The sequence below is a fragment of the Arctopsyche grandis genome, chromosome 9 (genome assembly GCF_051622035.1).
Source record: "Arctopsyche grandis isolate Sample6627 chromosome 9, ASM5162203v2, whole genome shotgun sequence".
Lineage (NCBI taxonomy): Eukaryota > Metazoa > Arthropoda > Insecta > Trichoptera > Hydropsychidae > Arctopsyche > Arctopsyche grandis.
The window spans coordinates 14,250,356-14,269,825 of NC_135363.1; the positions used below are offsets into that span (position 1 = coordinate 14,250,356).

Genomic DNA, 19,470 nt, shown 5'->3' on the forward strand with positions numbered 1-19,470 from the left:
TTTTAAAATACTGACATTATATTTTTATATTATTATTCAAAACTTATTATATTTTAAGAGATGTGTATTCAATTATACATTGAAATTCTTTCAGAAATAATTAGTAGCATTTAAAAAAATATGAGCTATGCTTGTAAAATTGAATGCATATAAACCAAAACGTATACCATATGTCTAGCAATCAACTGTCACTTGTTGTTTACTTTTTTGAAAACATGCGTAATAATTTGACGAATTTTATGTTCGCTTTAAATTTGAATTCCACTGTTTAAAAATATTTCAATTCGTTCTATGAATTAATAATCATTTTTTTATGCATTTAAATTACATATCCTTTACTAATTTGACGTACTGCCAAAAATGGATATGAAGCGTATTCAATTTCGATTGAAGTGTCCTAATCCGCTGTTCGAGCAATGGTTGGGGGAGCTTTATCGAGCTGCAGTAGCTGCAAATAATTCCTCGCAACCTACATACAAGAAAGCTTTACAATCTCTAAAGAAATATCCTTTAGTGTTAAGGTCCGGATCGGAGTGTGCAATTCTCAGAGGTTTTGGAAAAAAGTTGTGTACTATATTAGATAGAAAATTGGCGAAGTACCGAAAAAATGTATCGATTGTTTCAACGCCAAAAGTACGCTGTAAGAGATATTCAATTTCGTTACAAAATAATAAAACATTGCCAGTTGAATATACACCGGAAGAAAGATCCGAATCGTATGCGATTTTAGTGACTTTATTAACAATGGAAAAAGAAAAAGACTGTAAAACAACAGCGTCGATCAACGAACTGGAAAGAAACATTCAACAACATTGTAACGGACAATGTCTGAATGAAAAATTGCATTTGAATTCCAAAGTATGGTCTTCCGTTAACGATCTAATACAAAAGGAACTCATTGTATGGAAAATGGATAGCAACGATTTTTCATTAACACTAAAAGGAAAATGTTTAGCTAAGAAACTTCTTGATAGTATTGTATCGAAAGTGATAGAGGTCCCAATTCTTACAAAAAATATAGCTTCAGCAACAAGCACCAATAAAATTAATACTGATGATAAATTGTCACCTGACGGGCTTAGTTGTTCATCAAACACTGATTTAAACATGAACTCCAACAATGCCATATCGGATGATGATAATACTGATGTAATTTTTTTACCGAATTCATTTGACGTACTATTACTCGTAGACAAGCAAGAAACTAGTGGGTAAGTATTTATTATACAGCATAATCATAATAATTAAGATTCAATATAGTAATGGAACGGGTTTTTTAAGTATTATAAATTTATATTTCAGTACAACAAAGAAGTCTGATCCTACGGTGTGTGAATTGAATAAATTTGGAATGATCGAATATGAATTGCGACATTTGAAAGTTGGCGATTTCACTTGGGTGGCGCGTCATTATCAAACACGAGAAGAATTGGTTCTGCCGTATATAGTCGAAAGAAAAAGAATCGACGATTTGGGAAGCAGTATTAAAGACGGGAGGTTTCATGAGCAGAAGTTCCGGTTGAAACAGTGCGGAATACCCAATGTTATTTACATGATTGAGAATTACGGCGAGAACCAACGGACTGGATTGCCAATGTCGACGTTGATGCAAGCAACGACTAATACGAGGATTCAAGACGAGTTCCTGACTCACTTCACCTCTTCATTAGCGGGATCAATCAAGTTTCTTGCAATGATGACAAAAAATTTGCAAAACAGATATAAGGTCTTAACAATAATATTGATTGAATTTAGTGAAAATATACACATTTGACTTTATTATCTATGTATAGCAAGCATTATAGCTCGGTGATTGCATTAATGCTAACCACCGTGAGGTCTATGGGCTCGAGCCTTTGGTTGACCTCGATTGAATGAATTTATTCGGAATATTTATGCAGTGCTGCTAGTCAGACTTGGACATTCGTGACTCCAAGTCGATTTTTTCCTATCAGAGTTTGCCAATTTATCTTATTTCATTGTTGAAACGGTTGCTCATCAAATTGGGTGTCATAACTAGTCACCGGACCCAGAAGGAGCCGCGTATTGTTCAAAGGTTGTAAATGCATTGTTAAAGGTTTGCCGAACCTTTTTTACAAAGGATTTACAACAATGGAACAATGGATAGCACTGTGACTATCCTACCTCTAGTCATGACAAAACGCTCAACGATACATCGCGCACGACATAACCCTCACAGATAAAACGCTCACGCGACATAGCAGCCAGCAGCATGGCTTGGTGGTTGGGCGTTTGCTTAGCACCGAGAGGCGCCGGGTTCGATCCCGTGAGTTGACCTCGATTGAAAATAATTTATTCTGAGTGTATTTGTAATGCTGCTGGTCAGACATTGATATTTGTGACTCCAAGTTCGATCGTTTCCTATCAGAGTTAGCTAATTTTTCTGATTTCATTGTTGAAACAGTTCCTCGATTAAAAATCTTCCTACCTACTATGACACCACTGTTAAAGTTAAAATTCATAGATAATTTCGAGTTTTCAGTGTCTCGCAATTCAGCGAGTTATGTAATAAAAATGCTGCATTGTTTGTAATTGGCCAGGAAGGCGCATTGGGGTTTACCTGTTAGGCCTTCCTGGTATATATGTGTATAATAAATAACACTCACGGACATTATATTCACAGATAAAACGCTCACGCTTTTTGTCCCGTCAGCGTTATATCTGTGAATATAATGTCCGTGAGCGTTATGTCATGCGCGTTGTATTTTTGAGTGTTAAGTCCGTGAGCGCTTTGTTGCGGAACCAGCCAATTGGCAAAACCTTCTTGCCTATTGAATATAATTTAAAATTGATAATCTATAAATTCATATGTGCACAAGTAATAACATCAATTAATACCATAGGTGTCGCTCAGGGGCAACCCGTAATGGCGTCATGGTAATAATTTTGAAATAAATAATTATCATTATATTTTGTTTTTTGTTCCAGGAAAAAACTTTAAAAAAATGTAATAAGGAAAAGACAAGAGAAAGAGGTGATACAATATTTTTGATGTCGTTTTCTGATTTTAATAAATCTTCATCAAAATCCAAAACTCTCAGTGTTTCCGACATGTTTATTAAACAGTTGTTGCAGTTGAAAGGCATTACAATTGAAAAAGCGTTATCTGTAGTATCATTGTATAAGACACCATCGAATTTGATGAAGGCTTTCGAAAACGAAGAAAAACCAGATTCAATACTAAGCATGATTAAAAACAGCAATACCAAATCTAATATTGGCCCGGTTGTAGGCAAATTGATTTATAAATATTTTACATCCGAAGAGTTATTTTGATCGTACATACATTCTTAAATAATTAATTTTATTTGTCAATGGTTTATATATGAAATCAAATTTTTAATAAATGTTTCTACATACATACATACGTTGGTGAAAGTGGCAGTTTTTAATCAATTAAAAAGACATTTTAATATTGAAAATGAATATTTATTTAACATTTTCATAGTATCTACAAATTATACATACACATACTTTTAACACGTCACAAATTTTGCTTAAAAATATAGGTGAAAATAATAAAAAATAAACACATTATAAATATATGCATATACATCAAGTGCTTGTGTATGTGTATTATACATTTTTACCTAAAATATATTTGTGCTCAAAAAAACTTTTTTTTTACAGCAAATTTGCTAGATTTACGACGACTCGTTATAGAGGAATGGAAAATTTAAAATCCACACTGTTATGTGCGTGTATGTATACACGGGAAAATCGGTGCTGATTGCTGTCAAAGTACACGTTGCATAATTCAAATATTAAATAGTGCATGTGGTGCAAAACCGATTCAACGACAAACTTTTTTTGTATTGAGTTTGATGATAGATAGAGAATTTGAGTTTGAAAGATTCATAAAAAGTAAAAAATTGTAGATTGATTTGTAGAATTTCTGCAAGAAGACACATACACAATACACTGTTAGGCATAAAAGGTTATTATAAGAGCACTTGTATATAAAACAGGTTTTTTTCATATCAAATGAACACTCATTATAGTGTTGATATTGGATACAATGTGTATTTGCTAAACATCACCGATGTGTAGAAGAAAACAAAATGAACAATATTATTTTGTTTATCTCAAAATAATGTAAAATTATTAACGAAACAGGTGAAGTAATACAAACGTGTGTTAATTTATATTGCAACAAGAAATAAAGTTAATTAAAAATAGTTAAAACATTATTCAAAAAGTGATGTTGAGCAAATCTACAAGATATACAATAAAAAGTGGTAACATATTAAAATGGGAGAAACCTAAAATAAAGTTATATGATTCACAATTTACGAATCGGAGTAAAGTTCTAGGAGATTAATAAAAATACAGAGATTTCAAAGTGGAGATTGTTGTTGAGAAAAAAAAAGAATTACATATACATATATTAAATATTGTAAAACACATCACATAGTATTTCATAACGAGGAATGGAATCCTTTTTGAAACGAGTGAAAAATGCTTACCCTGGTCAATCAAATTTGCCAAATAATCAGCTCTATTATTTTATTTTTATTTAAATGCCTTAAAAATATTTCGTTTCTTCGTATATATTTATTATAATTTGAAAAATGGCCCGACAGAATAGTTCGCATACTCGGTGAGTATGGAATTCGAGATATAAAACTCTGAGGAATTGTTTCCATAAATAAACGTAAATGCGCAGCAATGAAATGAAGTTCTGAAGTGATAATGATTACGTATTCGATGATAAATAACTGCTATTCTAAAATACCGTGAAAATTATAGAAGATTCGAGATCAAATAAAGTCAAAGTAACCAAACCAACAAAAGTAATTTTTTAACAATTGATTAATACCTTTACATAAAATTTACGATTTAATAATTTGACATTTTTTCTATAATGAAGCAGATTCGATATAATATTCATAAACTCGGTCTCTCACAAAATTATGAAATCACACATCAATGGCAAAAATATAAACTGGCATGTGTTTCTCATTTAGTTTATGATTTTAAGTGTTTGGAAAGCAATTACAAGCTCCAATTGCATGTTTTTTGCCAATATAGAGACTTACCGTGTAAACATATTTTGTAAGATATGTATGCTCAGACATAATATATATATATGTATAATAAATGAAAATATATATTTTTGTATTTGCTAAGCTAAATTTTATCCAGTAAGTCTAAGTATATATCGATCAGTACAAACGTTAAAATCAATCAAGTCTTATGCTTTTCTCATACCGCAAATGTGACTATTAATGTATTGACATCATAGGATAAATAAAATTAAAATTATTAAAAAAAATTAAGCTCAAAAATTCAAATCAAAATCAATTGAGATTATAACCAATAAAAAAACATAATATATAAGTTTTTCAATAATACGATAACATTTTTAGAATAAAATACTGATAAAAGTTTTAAAAAAATACACATAATTTGCCGCAAATAATAATGGTTAAAAATTATAATAATAGTCGAAAAGTTGAGAATTCAAAATGACCAATTTTGATTACCATAGATGTTTGAAAGAATTAAAACAAAAAAAAAAAATCAGAATTTTTCGACACAATTTCTTTGGTATTTCCAGTGACCAAATCAGTTGAATGTCAAGTCATGTTGTATTGTAACAATACTAATAAAAGCATAAGTGAAATAATAAAGTAAAAAAAAATTACATATACATCTGCACATATCACAGTATATTTTATATAATTCGAATATGCTATACAGCACTTTTTTTTAATTGGACAAAAGTACGAGTTAATAATAGCAGATGGTTGAAATAAATCTGTTTACTGAGATAATCTCTTATCTTGGACAGAGAGCGTCGCTTAAAGGGTACGATAGTTCCTCTCGGTTCTGGCTTTGTAGTATTTCCAACCCAAGAGACCAATGCACATCAGCCCGAGGGAGAGGGCGATACCACCGACAAAACTGGGCCCATTGAAGCTGAAATCGAAAAAAAAGAAACATTTGATCAATATTTGCACAAACACAACTGTACAACGAACAGCTTTATATGCGTTCTGTTCATTATCTACACATTCTAATACTAATATTTAATTTAAATTGACATAAAATGTACACAGATATATATATGTATATGAAAAACAAACACGTTTCACTGATAAAAGCAACATTTCGAATACAAGCATTACATTACGCAAAGCATTTTCTGTTTAACCTTTCATGTGAAAAAATACTATTATCAATGCATTCAACAAATGCAAGCTACACAGTTTTGCTTCGACGACCGATAACTCACTTAATACATATAATAATAGCTTCATATTGTGTTGTTGAAAATTTACATTGTAACTAATTTGAGAAAGAAAATTGTATAACTAATGACATATCTAGTAATTACACCACATTCAACAAATTCATTTAAATTTTTTATTTACCGGAGCGGTGACTAATCACTTTTAACTAAGTTTGAGCCACTAAATTCGAATATGACAATGATTTTTGTTGGTTTCTTCTCATTTATGAGTTATGAGCGTTTAAAAAATAAGTGAGCGAGTGAGATGGAGTGATGTGCTCTGCATTATTTATATCGCTCTGGCATTATACGTACGGTCTTAAACAACCTCATTTCCTAACTCAACTTAAATTCATTTACCGCTCGAATAGGTAATAAAAAAAATATTGAGAAAAAAAAACAATCCTTATAAACGTGGTTAAGTGAAAAATTAACGACATAATATTACGGAAAAAGTTTATTTTTGACTTTTAAAATTCGCTAGATAATTATTTAAGTATTTTAAAGTATCAAAAAATCATAATAATAAAAAAACATCTGACTATTGATTTAAATACTTGCTTTTGGCACAGCGATACTCTATTTTGTTTTAAAGACTGCAAGTCAAAAATCTGTAGAAATTGCGCAATTTTTTAATCGCTATCTCAAAAACGGGAAGAAATCAACAAAAATTATTTTCATATTCGAATTCAATGGGTTAAATTTAGTTATTAGCTAAGAATGACATTCACAGTGCATTTCATATGCGCAAATTATACCACTTGTAAATATGGAACGCAGCCGGTTGAATTACTTTAATTGGCATTTAATAATGCCAATATTCATCGGTGACTGGAAAATGCGACCTATATGATTCATTCTTAACGTTCCTCTACTCTATGAAGGATTTTAAACGATTTATATCATTCTATTGCGTTACAAATGGATGGAAGAGTATACCTGTTTCTGTTGTGCGGAGATGGTGTGGTTGGAATCAACGGAGTTGGTGTAGTTTTATCTCCTGGTGTAGGTGTAGATGTCGGCTTAATAGTTGTTGTATTAGGTTCAACTGTAGTGGTTGCTGCAGTTGTAGTGGTTTCGGGTACAACCGTGGTAGTGGTAGCAATCGTAGTGGTGGATGCAACTGTGGTTGTAATGATTGCAGGTGTGGTAGTTGTGGGTACGACTGTAGTCGAGGCATTTGTGTCAGGTATTGGGGCAGGGGGTTCTGTCGTCCCATTTTTAATCGGTTCTGGTTGTGGTGGTTGAGATTCAAAAAGCGGATTGATTATTGGGGTTTCTGAAATAAAAAAAATTAAAAAATTAATACATACGCAGAGTAGAACTTAGTTAACTAAAACGGCTTTGGTGAGATGTTATGAGGATTCATAATAATGTAACATGGGAATATTTGATGGGAATTCTGGGCCTGTTCAAACCTGTATATATCCAAACACAAAACACAGCTTGGTTACCCGCCCTTTAAAAGGAGATACACACGGTAGATTCACAAAATAGTTGGCCTTTCATTTGGATCCTGAACTCACCCTTAAGCAACAATGTTTAACTTTTTCCCGTACAATCGTCATATAACAAGCCAACTATTTTGATATTCTGGCAGATCTTTACTACCATTTCGAGACTTTTACAAAGTTGACAAAAAATAGCACACGATTCTGACTCTTCTTTCTCATGGTCATTTCTATCACCTGGGATCTGTTGCGACGTCTGCCTTTACTCCTTCAGGTCCTATGCAAGTTGAAAGCTGCGTTTGGGAACGATCCCATCAGTTTTTAATTTTGATTGACCATCTTATGGAAGTCCGTTCTATCGTTCGCCTTCCTTCTGGTGCTCCGTGACTATCAGCTTCTCTAGACTCTCCACATTCATCTTAGCAATATGGCCAAAGTAGGAGAGAATCCTTTTTCTACTTATTCTCTGAAACTGTCAGTTCTTTGAGGATGGGGACGTTCTCATGCACTAACAGCATCTGTCTTCAGAACCATAATTGGCGAGTCACTCCCGTAGAAAGTATACAGTCCTACAAGTCCATTAGTGATTAAATATTCACATATATTATCAAGTAGCTATAACCGGAAATATAGCTCAGGGGTTAGCTTATAATGCAAACAACTGACGGGTCAAGGGTTCAAGCCCTGATCCAGTGTTGCTGGCCAGACCTTGGCTATATTTGACTCCAGGTGGATAGTTTCCTATAAGGGTTTGCAAATTAATCCGATTTCGTGGTTGAAACGGTTCCTACTAAATTGACCACCTACCCTCATTTATCAAAATCAATTGAATTTAATTTCAAATATATACATATAAATAAATTATCGAATAGACATTTAGAATTGATATTGATAAGTAACTAATTTCAAAGTTATAAAATGTGCTGGCCTCAAAATGAGAAGTAATAAACGTTACTGTGGACAAATATACAAAAACAAATATGTATATAATATGTGTAACTGTAAGTCGTTACTCGGCTGTTGATAAGGATTATAATACAGATATGCTAGGAAATCGATTATATACCGGTAGCAATAATATATGAATGTGTCGACGTTTTCTTCGAAACATTCACTTAGAAAAAGGCTATTTTAAGGCGCAATTTGCACACACGAATCGCATGCGAAAGGAATATGCGCTCATAAATGCTACAATTATACACGGGATCGCATATCGTAGTTCGGAAAAGGCGCCAAGTCATCATTTACATATTGTTCCTTAGAATACAGCGTGTGTATTTCTCGATATGTACAATTTTATTCGTTTCTCAACTCGACGGCTATAATTTCATTAGTACTGAATTCTTAATACGAAATTTAATTTGGTACAAGTACAAATAAAACAGAATTCGATTAGGTTTTATTTATTCAAACAGTACGATGCCTATACGAGCTCAACTTAACACTGGAAAAATATTTTGCTCACTTCAAAACTGACATTAATAAATGATTCAACAGCTTTCCGGCTACTAAATCATTTTAATTACTTGTTATTGTTATACGAGTTATGTATTTGTATAGATAGTTTACTTTCTTTCGACACGAATGTGCAAGGTCTTAATAGCTTATGGTAAATGTAAATATTTTTATACTTAGACGAGATTATTCGAGTACATTACATATGCTAATTTATCAAAGTGAAAAAATACAAACAATCACTTGTATGTGAACCCTGCCCCACACTATTTCCAAAGACGTCTGAACAACAACTTTATTTTATATACACGCTTTAACCCTTTGCCCGCGGCAATAAATATAGTGAATAAGCCTTGTACGCGGCACCTTTTTCGCGAATTTTGCAATCGAGTTTTCGACCTTAAATATAGATTTTAATATTTACTCAAGTAACCAGATATCTTAATTAACACATAATGTATTATTTTAAACAATAAAATACATAATATATCTCGCAGTTTTCGCTTAATTGTCAAATAATCATTCTTCATACAATTGAGACATATCGTCGCCATTGTTCAACAGCGTGACGTCACATAAACGAGGTTTCAGTATGGTTCCACAAAAAACTAATTTTGACATTTTAAGCAAATTGAATAGATGGCATTCAACTCTCAGTAATATATTCAACCAATTTTGAACCTTAAAACACTTGAAATAGGCGCATATAAGGCTCAAAATCCCGTGCAAAGTTCAGAAATTCTATGGAAGACAGCCGCGCTACAGACTTGTCGCCCAAAGCTTCCATAGAAGACGGCCGCGGACAAACGGTCACGGTCTATTCATACTATTCAGCAGTTCACATAAACGACAGTTTCAGTTCACGCTATACAGCAACGCACGTTTCAGCACGTTCAGACAAGTTTTGATTAAGTGCAAGGCAAAATCAGCCTACAAATTGTCACAATATGACGTTTGAGAAAATATTCATATGCGCATGCGCACTTTCGTTAGACACGTGCACTCGCTATTATGACGTCACGTCTACAGTGGTCAAAGAAAACCGATTTTGCTCGATTAATATCTGCGACATGTCCTGCTGTATAACATCAACAGATTTTGTCGGCTACTGGTGTTACGTCTACGCCACGTACACATTATGAATGTGTCCATATAGAATGTACCAAAGAATACTTTTTGTACTGCACAGCATGAGTAGATCTATAAAATAGCAATTTTAAATGATTTAGTACAAGTTCTGCTAAAATCATTCAGAGGCCTGAACGTATGAAATTTCCCGTTGAGGTTTGAACCCATATCATTGTTTGTGATGCCAAGTCAGTACATAAATATTGACTTGGCATATAAGGAAAATTTACAATAGAAACGCGCCAGAGGCAAAAGTATTGATACATTTACATACATTATAGATATGATAATTATATCATAATTCTAATTATATGGTTTTAATCATTTACTTTGTTTCGTACGACTAATGCAAAGATTGTAATAACGGCTATGCAGTGTTCAATAAACCAGTTCTCCAAGTTATAATATACGTATATACATATGTATGAGTTATATAATGTATACACACACACACACGGCTGGTATATTTTTTATCATTCAGTAAACATAAGGAAAATTTTCAATGAATTAATTGTTCTTATTCAATTATTACCCTTAAAATAACATGTTATGGCTATTTCTATATATAGTTCTGACGATAGCTAAATTTATGAGAGATTGGACCTGATATGAGCCCTATAAAGCAAAAAAAAAAAAAAACAAACTGATAAGCTTGCCAGTGATATTTAGATTATAATATAACCTGATTTCTCCCCTGCGGTCTTCCTTGCACACTTTTACATTCTCTTGGGTACCATTTAGAGCCCTTTTTTGTCTATCTATCGGCCAATTTTCTAGCTACATGACCCGCCCATTGCCGTTTCTTTATTTTTTCCATTATAACAACTACCCTTGTCATACTTCTAACCCACGTATTCCGTTATCTGTCTTCTCGTGCAGCATTTAACCTACTATTTTGGCGTTCAATGCCCAAGTTTCGCTTCCATATGGTATTTTGGATTTGAAAACGGCGTTCATTCTCCCAAATGTAATCCATTCCAATTTCAATTTCCATTTTTTTAGTACTGGACATGTCAATGTTTTGACCTGAATACAAATAATTTCTAGTTACTTCTACTGTTTTATTATCTAATGTGGTGATTTCCAAAGTGGGCTCTACCCTAAATAGGAAAATTATGAAAAACTGTTTGTTCTTGTTTCATCATTTCATCTGTTGTATAATATAGTGAAAATCATAGTGATTCAATTTTTTTCCACAATAACATGTTAGTTGTTGCTGGGTCCTACAGGGGGTTTCTGGTATATTTAAAGAAGTGGTGCCGAATGTATTATTTGTATGTACTTACACCATGTCATTCATCGTCCAAAAATTTGACTACATTATATGATTCACAAGCAATCAACAAAATCATAATCGATTAAATGTGAGATTATTTAGACAGACTTGTATTGAAAATTTTGATATTTCGATCGCTTATTGCTTCAAAAGTTCATTGGCAATCAAAAGGTAGATTTACAAAGGGTTGCCGAGTATTTTTTCTTATCTATAAAGGGCTTAATAAGTTTGAGAACATACAATCTAATGTAGTACTATCGGGCATGAAATACTTATATTAAGTCTTATCTACGGTAATTTTTAGTCCTGCTTTCCTACTCTCCCTATCCAGCTGTTAGTCCTGTCGAGCAAGTCAGTTGTATTTCAAGCTATTACGACTATATCATACGCAAAATGAAGATGCGATGATGTTTAGACCTTGTCCTTGTCATGGGCATGCCCGATTCAGACATCAGCTTACTCCCAATATCAGAAAATTTGTTGGAATTGTTACCGACTTCTTGCGGCGCGTGATATATCTTCTCCAGAGCTTACTTCTGGCCAGTTTTTGATGTTCCGCAACCAAGACAAGCATTTACGACCCACTCTGCGACATCCCTCAATTTTTTTTCCTATATAATTTTTTGCAATTTGGGCTTAGCGTGAAATATGTCTGTTTGTACAATTCTTTCTGTACTCGTCTTTAGACCTACTCGACTCAGTGGCGTAGCGTAAATTCCTGGTGCCCCCCCACAAAATATTTTAAGGCGCCCCCCCCCCCTCCCCCATATATTAATATTAGCAAAACAACTTTCCAAATTAATATTTATACTTTTTTACGTATCGGTATATGTACCTATATATCAAAGTGCATTAATAGTTTAATCTGGACGACCAACAAGCAGTGCACAATCTGTTTAAAGTAAATTTTCCTTAAAAACTTCCCACCTGTTAATGGTGACAGCGAAAAATTTATAAATTTTATTGGTTTTAATCATATACACATTGAAAAAATATAAACAAGAATAAGAGAATTCTCAGCAAATAGGTTGAAGTGTTACTGACGTTCAAAATATGGAAAAAGACGGCAGTCTTCTAGTCCTATTGGAATAGATCAATTACACAATGAGGATGAATTCAAAATATGTTAATGTATGTACATACAAATATAGTACAAATAGGTTGAAAAATAAGAGAAGTTTTTAAAAAAATTAAAAAATCCGTGAAAAAGGCGCGCTTCGTGGCGCCCCCCAGGTCTCGGCGCCCCCCCCCCGCATTGCGGGGTCTGCGGGCGCGGTAGTTACGCCACTGACTCGACTTCATATATGAACAATAGTAGAAGAGCCCAGGCTTATTTGAGTGGGTGAATTGTAGACAAATAAGTAAAAATTGTAGTCATCATGAGGTAGTACATCAAAATTAAAACGGTTGATTTGCATAGCGGACATGCAACTTTATGTAGTAAAGATTTACACAAAAAAGAGACAATATGCCAGATTTCATCATTGGACGAACATGCGAATCCTTCACGACTGGCTTTGTGATGCAACGCAAAAAGGTCACTGCTGCAGTCGGATTTAAATCTTATCAGTATAGTGGTGGGGGGAGGTCAACCGGAAGTGGGTAGTGGGAGAAAGGGGAGGGGGGGCAGGGGGTTAGTTACCTGAGCCTGTGTCGCCTGGAACCGAGTAGGCGGGTGGGGTGGGGGCAGAAGTCGGGGCCGCAGGTGGGGGCGACGGGGAGAGATTGGGGCTGAGGGGGGCGGCAGGGGCGGCGGCAGCCCAGCAGAGGGTTGCGCACAAAGCCAGCAGACCCGCCTGCGCCCACAACCTGCACCCCGATCCCGATCCCGATCCTGACCCTGACCCTAGACGCATTTCGATCTTCGGATGGAACCGTCTGCACCGAACTCTCTTCGTTTCTGCGTATCCTCGTTCGCTCGTCTCACCGTCGTCTCTCCTGCTCAACAGACGTCACCTCCACGACAGCTAATGGCTCACTGGCGAATGCCGAACACTGAAAGGAGACGAAGAATAGTGCACAGTGCACGACTGACAACTCACAGCTCGCCACTACCACTGCTACCAACTTATCGTATTTACGCAATATTCACTCCCGACTGCCTTTTCCTTTTATAACCGCTGCGGCTGCTTGCATTATACGTAGATAATAATTGATAACGATAGTGCTAATTGGCGTTTATGAAACGTTGAGGTTCATGATAGGGTGCTAAATCATATTTTTTTGATAAGGACCTACCTAATTATAAAGGTCTGTTCATACCTATCCAGCACGACCCGAATCCTGCAGGTGTCCTACAAGTGCGGATAGTATTCTTTGGTACATTATATGGACGTATTCATAATCCATTCGCGCATGCGCATTTACGCATTCATGCGCGTTCATATAGAATGTACTAAAGAATACTGTCCGCACTTGCATGACACTTGCAGGATTCGGGTCGTGCTGGATAGATATGAACAGACCTTAATATGGTTCGGTGATTACTGGTCATAAAGTCACTAAAATCTTTATAACGGAACATCTGGCAGCCGAAAAGTCCATCATAGTAACGATAACTATTATACTAACGAGAACTTGAGTGTCAAATATTGCGTATTCACGATTTTCATGGCAAAAATTGTCTTTGTGACCACCGCAATGTGACTAATAATCCAATTACCTTATAATACATGGTTTTCATTTATTTGGTTCTTTCTTATTATTTGGATTCATTTAAAATAAAACATATTTATTTCAAGACACGATTTTCATACATTTCTTCTTTCTCGTTTGCCCAATGCTGAGCGTCGTGGATATTTATATCATCTAAAATACGGCGGACAATCTACCTACGGTCTTGTACCAAGTTGAAAACAGCGTTTAGGTACGATCCCGTTTGTACTTAAATTTGATTTATCATCTTATCGGAGTCGGTCTTTTCAGTCGTCTTACTGTGACTACCAACTTCTTTACACTTTCCACATTTTTTCCGGCAATATAACCAAGTTAAGAAAGAGTCCTTTTTCTACATGTTGTAGAGAATCTTTTTAAAACTGCCCACTCTTTGAGGGTGGAGGTGTTTGTGTGTCTTGCGTTTGGTGGAATACGCAGTATCCACCTTCAGCAGTATACTTCAAAGGCATATAGCATATTCCCTCCTTTTCATTTTAGCGTCTATGTCTCGACTCCATACAATAAAAAAGGGACATACATTTATATATTTAGTAATTATAATTCTGAAAAATTTCATTTCTTCCTAAAGTAATTCAAATATATACATATATCGACTATAAAATAATATTGATACATATATTGTCCCTCGGCATAGTTTATTGGGGCATTTGACTGATTACCACATGCGTTTGATGCACTGACTTGAGTCTATAGACTGTAGTGTGTAGATCGATAAAATTGTAGCAATGATTGATATTGAAATGAGGAAATCTTCACCAAGAACTAATAATCGAAGCATTTATATTCAAAATTGGCGAAAACGTATTAATAAATCAACACCAACCGAATGCAGTGTATCGCTATTATTTTTCAGTCTTAGTAGGTAGCCGTAGTACAGATATGTCATCTAGTTACTTTCCGCAATCAAAATTTTCTAATCTCCTAATCTAAATATGTATATAAAATAATGAAGCTCTACGAATGGGTCTTTTTCGGTTGTCGTTCTATCATAACGGTCTCACTTGATATTTTGGTAGACCGTGAAGTGGAGCAGATGCATAAGTATACCTAATTATTTTTACTGCTACTTTTACAGTTCACCCATAAACCATTGTTGAAATTTAAATATCGTTATGGTAAGAAATGTTGCTGTTAAGTTTAAGCTGCTACTCAGCTGGGAGCTGTCAGCTTGAATGGCGCCAATAGATCGTGAGGAATGAACTGCCGGCTCACTAAAATTGCATTTGATTTGTTATCATTTGTTAAGCGAGAGTACCAAATCAATAGACATAGTAAGTAATTCGTACACAATTTTTATTTTTCTTTCTCAAAGTTTCACTTATACAATTATAAATACATATTTATATTTTGGATACGTTGTACACACTGAACTTGTCAGTTAAGGTTATTTTATAAACTTTTGATTTTTTTAGTTTCAGATGACAACTTACTGGCTCTTCATTCGATATTTGGTAGCGTTTTAGAAAGAGCGTTTGAAATAATTGCAAAACAGAGAGCAGTGACTGTGTACTCTTTGGAAAGTAATTTCAGATCTATAATAGAAATAAAAGGACACTCGGACAAAGTATATTGTCTATTGCCCGATGTTAATTATTGTTCGTGTCAAGCTTTTTTGCATTATGTTCTTCAATTAAGGTCTGAAATAACTTGCAAGCATATTTTGGCAGCTCACTTCGCTGTCTTGACTGATAAATGCTCTAAGCAGATAGTTTCGGAAGAACAATTTAATTTTTTATATGCTGGATTGTATTCTTTGGATGGTATTAGTTGACTGAGTTTCAAATATGATGAATACAAGACGACAGTCGACGACTTATGTTTTTACAGCATTTCTGGAAAATGTTAAAACTCTTTATTCAGTCCTCAAAGCTATCAATTTTCAAGAGGTAATGTTTTTATGTGTATCACGTTTATTTTTATGTATTTATTTTAACGATTAGTTATTTTATGTTCAGTCTGCGATTTTTTGTGCATCTGAAGAAGGTTTAAAAGTTACGGTGGAACAGAATAAATGTGTACAAGCCTCAGCATACATTCCAAGTGGTAATTTTTGGGACTATACAATTTCAAGCAGTGATGCAGTTGAATTCAAAGTAAATTTATCAGTATTGACTGAATGTCTCAATATATTTGGTTCTGATGAAGAATCTAGTGTGAAAATTTTTTATAAATCTAATGGAGCCCCCTTGATAATAATGTAAGTTACAATTTATGATGTTAATTTTTCGATTATCATTATTCCTATTGGTATATATTTTCTTTAGGTTGGAGAATAGACTGAGAAATACAACTGGTGCAGACAATTTAATAACCGATTGTGAAATAAAAACACAAGAAGCCGATGAGTTGATGTATTTTAAAGGTGATGATGATGTCTCCGAAGTGGCGACAGTTGTAGTTAATGGACCTCAGTTCATGTCTGTTTTAAATGATCTCGAAAAGTCATCTGTGGTTATAGAACTTGTATTGGACCCAGAAAAGCAAAATATTAACATCACTACACTAGGACCCCAGGTATTATATAAATTTCATAGTGATTGGAATTTTAATATGCACAGACTACTTCGATTATTTAATCTTTTTAGGATAAGTCAAGTGTTGATATCCCAAAATCATCTGATATGGTTCATGTTTTCTCATGTTCACAATTACTTAGCTTAAGGTATAGATTTTCTCATATACGATTGACTATGAAAGCTTTAGCTTTGGCCACTAAGGTAATTTCTTAATAATAATAAATATATGTATATTTTAATCATGTTTCTTATACATCTGTATGTGAGTATTTGTTTGTATTTTTTTATTTTATTTAAGGTTGCTTTAAAATTCGATTCTCGAGGACTTCTGTTGGTGCAGCATATGATTGAAAAAGACGAAGAACATCAAATGTTTATCGAATTTTATATAACTCCATTGCTCGACGACGAAGAATAATCTCATATACTTTATTAATCCTAGATGAAAACAGTGTGTGTTAATTATGAAAGTATTATGTAAGGTTTATTTGGAGTTGAATAAAAGATAAAGAGCATTTTATACATGTTTATTCCCAATCTTTGGACCCTATACACATTATAGCTAACAATAGTACTATTAAAAATTATATTAAGTACAATCCAGGTAATACAGACATTTCATGGAATGCATCATCTGTACAATGTATGGGCTATAACAACTCTAAAAGTATTATTTTTTATTTATTTATTTAGATAAGAATATAGTTTATAGTTCTTTGACTAGTTCATATATATATTAATGTGATGCAAACATGTGCACATGTAAAATTTATTTTGAAAGTTATTACCAAGTTTGCCCTTTTGCCATTCAACGAGATCCAAAAAACACTATTCATGAAAGTATTACCTGTGATGCATTATCACTGCACAAATATTCGTTTTTATTTATTTGTATTGTACTATAATTTTAATTAACATGTTTCTCTAATTTCGGATCCAACATGAGAATACATTGATTTAATAGTAAGTATTAACAGCTAATGTTAGTATGCAAAATAAACATGGGCGATTGTTTTTGTTTATTTATAAATTCCTTTAAATATTTCTAATTGACACAATTTGTAAATAGTGTGAAAAAGGGGAGGAAATCATAAAACCAAACGATATATTTTTTTGGAAACACACTTTTTTATTGCAATTAGACATATGACTACATGTTGTATACGGTTTTAGTGTATATATATATATATTTTCAAAACCCAGATATGTATGTCTGCTGTCATAAAGATAAATTTGGATTTTAATAAATTTTACAATTTTGATCAATTTAAATTGTTTGGCCAGAACAGCAAGCAAACGATTCTTATTTATTAATTTTTAATCAACTGGGTTGACTCGTATCTGTGATAAATCTTGAAAAAAAGTCATATGTATATTGAATAACACATTCCTGATAATATGTAATATGATTTCCAAATTATGTCAAATATTTTAAGGTACTAAGCATCTGCGTTTTGAGATGCCAACATTTTTTTTTTTTTTTTTTTGCTTTTACTAACCTAATCATTTATGAACTATTCCGTTTGAAATAAGCATTTGTTTATGATATTTTTTTAGCCCATAAACAAACCTAAATTAAGGCTATATTATTATTTTATTTTATGATAGTTCATTAAGTACATGATGCATAGTTGTCAAGCTGTTAACATTTTGAACATTCGTTCTCATCGTCTTAATGTGGAATATGTATAATATACGTTGAAGTAAAACCAATGATTTGATAAAAAGTATGCGTAAATTCATGCAGGATGTAAAAGTTTTAAATTGTAATCTATAGTGACATTAAAAATGTGTCCAAATGATTTATGCATCACATTTCCAATGGTAAAAAACAATTGGTAAAACTTTTAAATAAAATTCTCATTAATACAAATATATAACATATAATTTTCTTCAGACAGAAAAAGCCCATTTATGATGATACAAACGATTTTTAAGTTACATATTACTCGCTACTTTACCACATCATTGAATAGTTAACCTCTTTTATATATATATAATATTAAGCATTTTTTTAACATTATACAACATAATTGATAAAAACAAGACGCAATATCCATAAGTTTTTTTTTTTTATAATATTTATAGAATTCTTAGTTAATTAAGATTATAAGGGGCACAGATCTGATATGTTTAGATATGTGGTGTTTGTATGATATATATATATATATATATATATTATATATATTTAACCTATCCTAATGCAAGAAGGCGTTTAACTGGCTAGTTTTGTCACCACCGATACACATTTATCACATTGTATTTCTTGTGTCGTCAATGTATCCAGTACTGATAAACAATATTATGTCTAATCACCATAAGTTACAATAAAAAATTACCATTGTTCTCTATAAATTTTTGCGATTAAATTCACTGTTATAATAAATTAAAAAGATTGTATATTTGACGATAATTTTAAATTGTACGGTATCCCAAACACTACAAATGTTTTGAACAAAATCACATTTCCTATTTTTTTTTTTAATTAATATTTATGTACACACACACCTTTACAGCGATGTTATACTTTTTTGAAAATAAAATTGTTGGACAGTTGAAAGATAATTCCAAAAACAACACTTTAAAATAGATTGAAGATTGCCTCACTTACAAGAGTCATAAGATGAACTGTATTTTACAATAGAGAATGCATGCAAAAATAGTAAAATTAGCATTATATACAGTGCTCAAAGACGGAATATATAAAGCCTG

The 19,470-nt window shown here is 33.1% G+C and overlaps 4 protein-coding genes across 5 annotated transcripts; 3 read left to right on the top strand and 1 right to left on the bottom strand.

The window, feature by feature from the left end:
* The first annotated feature begins 141 nt into the window (after positions 1-141).
* On the top strand, positions 142-3,440 carry mus81 (mus81 structure-specific endonuclease subunit). The gene is made up of 3 exons (XM_077439067.1): positions 142-1,211; positions 1,303-1,726; positions 2,950-3,440. Exons 1-3 carry the CDS (start codon positions 361-363, stop codon positions 3,295-3,297), a joined length of 1,623 nt encoding a protein of 540 aa, XP_077295193.1. The 5' UTR covers positions 142-360; the 3' UTR covers positions 3,298-3,440.
* Positions 3,433-13,625, bottom strand: LOC143917483 (uncharacterized). The gene is made up of 3 exons (XM_077439070.1): positions 13,209-13,625; positions 7,196-7,535; positions 3,433-5,943 (listed from the first exon to the last, which is right to left on the bottom strand). The coding sequence occupies exons 1-3, from the start codon at positions 13,420-13,422 to the stop codon at positions 5,826-5,828; spliced, it is 672 nt and encodes a 223-aa protein (XP_077295196.1). The 5' UTR covers positions 13,423-13,625; the 3' UTR covers positions 3,433-5,825.
* Positions 13,626-15,384: 1,759 nt separating this feature from the next.
* On the top strand, positions 15,385-16,128 carry LOC143917484 (zinc finger SWIM domain-containing protein 7-like). Its single transcript, XM_077439071.1, has 2 exons — positions 15,385-15,513; positions 15,655-16,128. Exons 1-2 carry the CDS (start codon positions 15,438-15,440, stop codon positions 16,011-16,013), a joined length of 435 nt encoding a protein of 144 aa, XP_077295197.1. The 5' UTR covers positions 15,385-15,437; the 3' UTR covers positions 16,014-16,128.
* Rad1 (Radiation insensitive 1) lies at positions 15,660-17,277 on the top strand. Of its 2 annotated transcripts, XM_077439069.1 has the most exons (6): positions 15,828-15,877; positions 16,010-16,128; positions 16,198-16,439; positions 16,507-16,756; positions 16,828-16,959; positions 17,057-17,277. In XM_077439069.1, the coding sequence occupies exons 2-6, from the start codon at positions 16,027-16,029 to the stop codon at positions 17,174-17,176; spliced, it is 846 nt and encodes a 281-aa protein (XP_077295195.1). In that variant the 5' UTR covers positions 15,828-15,877; positions 16,010-16,026; the 3' UTR covers positions 17,177-17,277. The 2 variants fall into 2 exon arrangements, with proteins under 2 accessions (XP_077295194.1, XP_077295195.1); XM_077439068.1 differs by having other exon boundaries at positions 15,660-16,128.
* Positions 17,278-19,470: the final 2,193 nt, after the last annotated feature.

Excerpts from the sequence above, each read along its gene's own strand:
- mus81 (XM_077439067.1), top strand. The coding sequence starts at position 361 with ATGGATATGAAGCGTATTCAATTTCGATTGAAGTGTCCTAATCCGCTG. Across the intron at positions 1,212-1,302 it reads GACAAGCAAGAAACTAGTGG|TACAACAAAGAAGTCTGATC; the intron begins GTAAGTATTTAT and ends TTTATATTTCAG. Across the intron at positions 1,727-2,949 it reads ATTTGCAAAACAGATATAAG|GAAAAAACTTTAAAAAAATG; the intron begins GTCTTAACAATA and ends TTTTTGTTCCAG.
- LOC143917483 (XM_077439070.1), bottom strand. The coding sequence starts at position 13,422 with ATGCGTCTAGGGTCAGGGTCAGGATCGGGATCGGGATCGGGGTGCAGG. Across the intron at positions 7,536-13,208 it reads TCCAGGCGACACAGGCTCAG|AAACCCCAATAATCAATCCG; the intron begins GTAACTAACCCC and ends TTTTTATTTCAG. Across the intron at positions 5,944-7,195 it reads TCTCCGCACAACAGAAACAG|CTTCAATGGGCCCAGTTTTG; the intron begins GTATACTCTTCC and ends TTTCGATTTCAG.
- LOC143917484 (XM_077439071.1), top strand. The coding sequence starts at position 15,438 with ATGAACTGCCGGCTCACTAAAATTGCATTTGATTTGTTATCATTTGTT. Across the intron at positions 15,514-15,654 it reads GTACCAAATCAATAGACATA|TTTCAGATGACAACTTACTG; the intron begins GTAAGTAATTCG and ends TGATTTTTTTAG.
- Rad1 (XM_077439068.1), top strand. The coding sequence starts at position 16,027 with ATGATGAATACAAGACGACAGTCGACGACTTATGTTTTTACAGCATTT. Across the intron at positions 16,129-16,197 it reads AAGCTATCAATTTTCAAGAG|TCTGCGATTTTTTGTGCATC; the intron begins GTAATGTTTTTA and ends TTTTATGTTCAG. Across the intron at positions 16,440-16,506 it reads GGAGCCCCCTTGATAATAAT|GTTGGAGAATAGACTGAGAA; the intron begins GTAAGTTACAAT and ends TATTTTCTTTAG.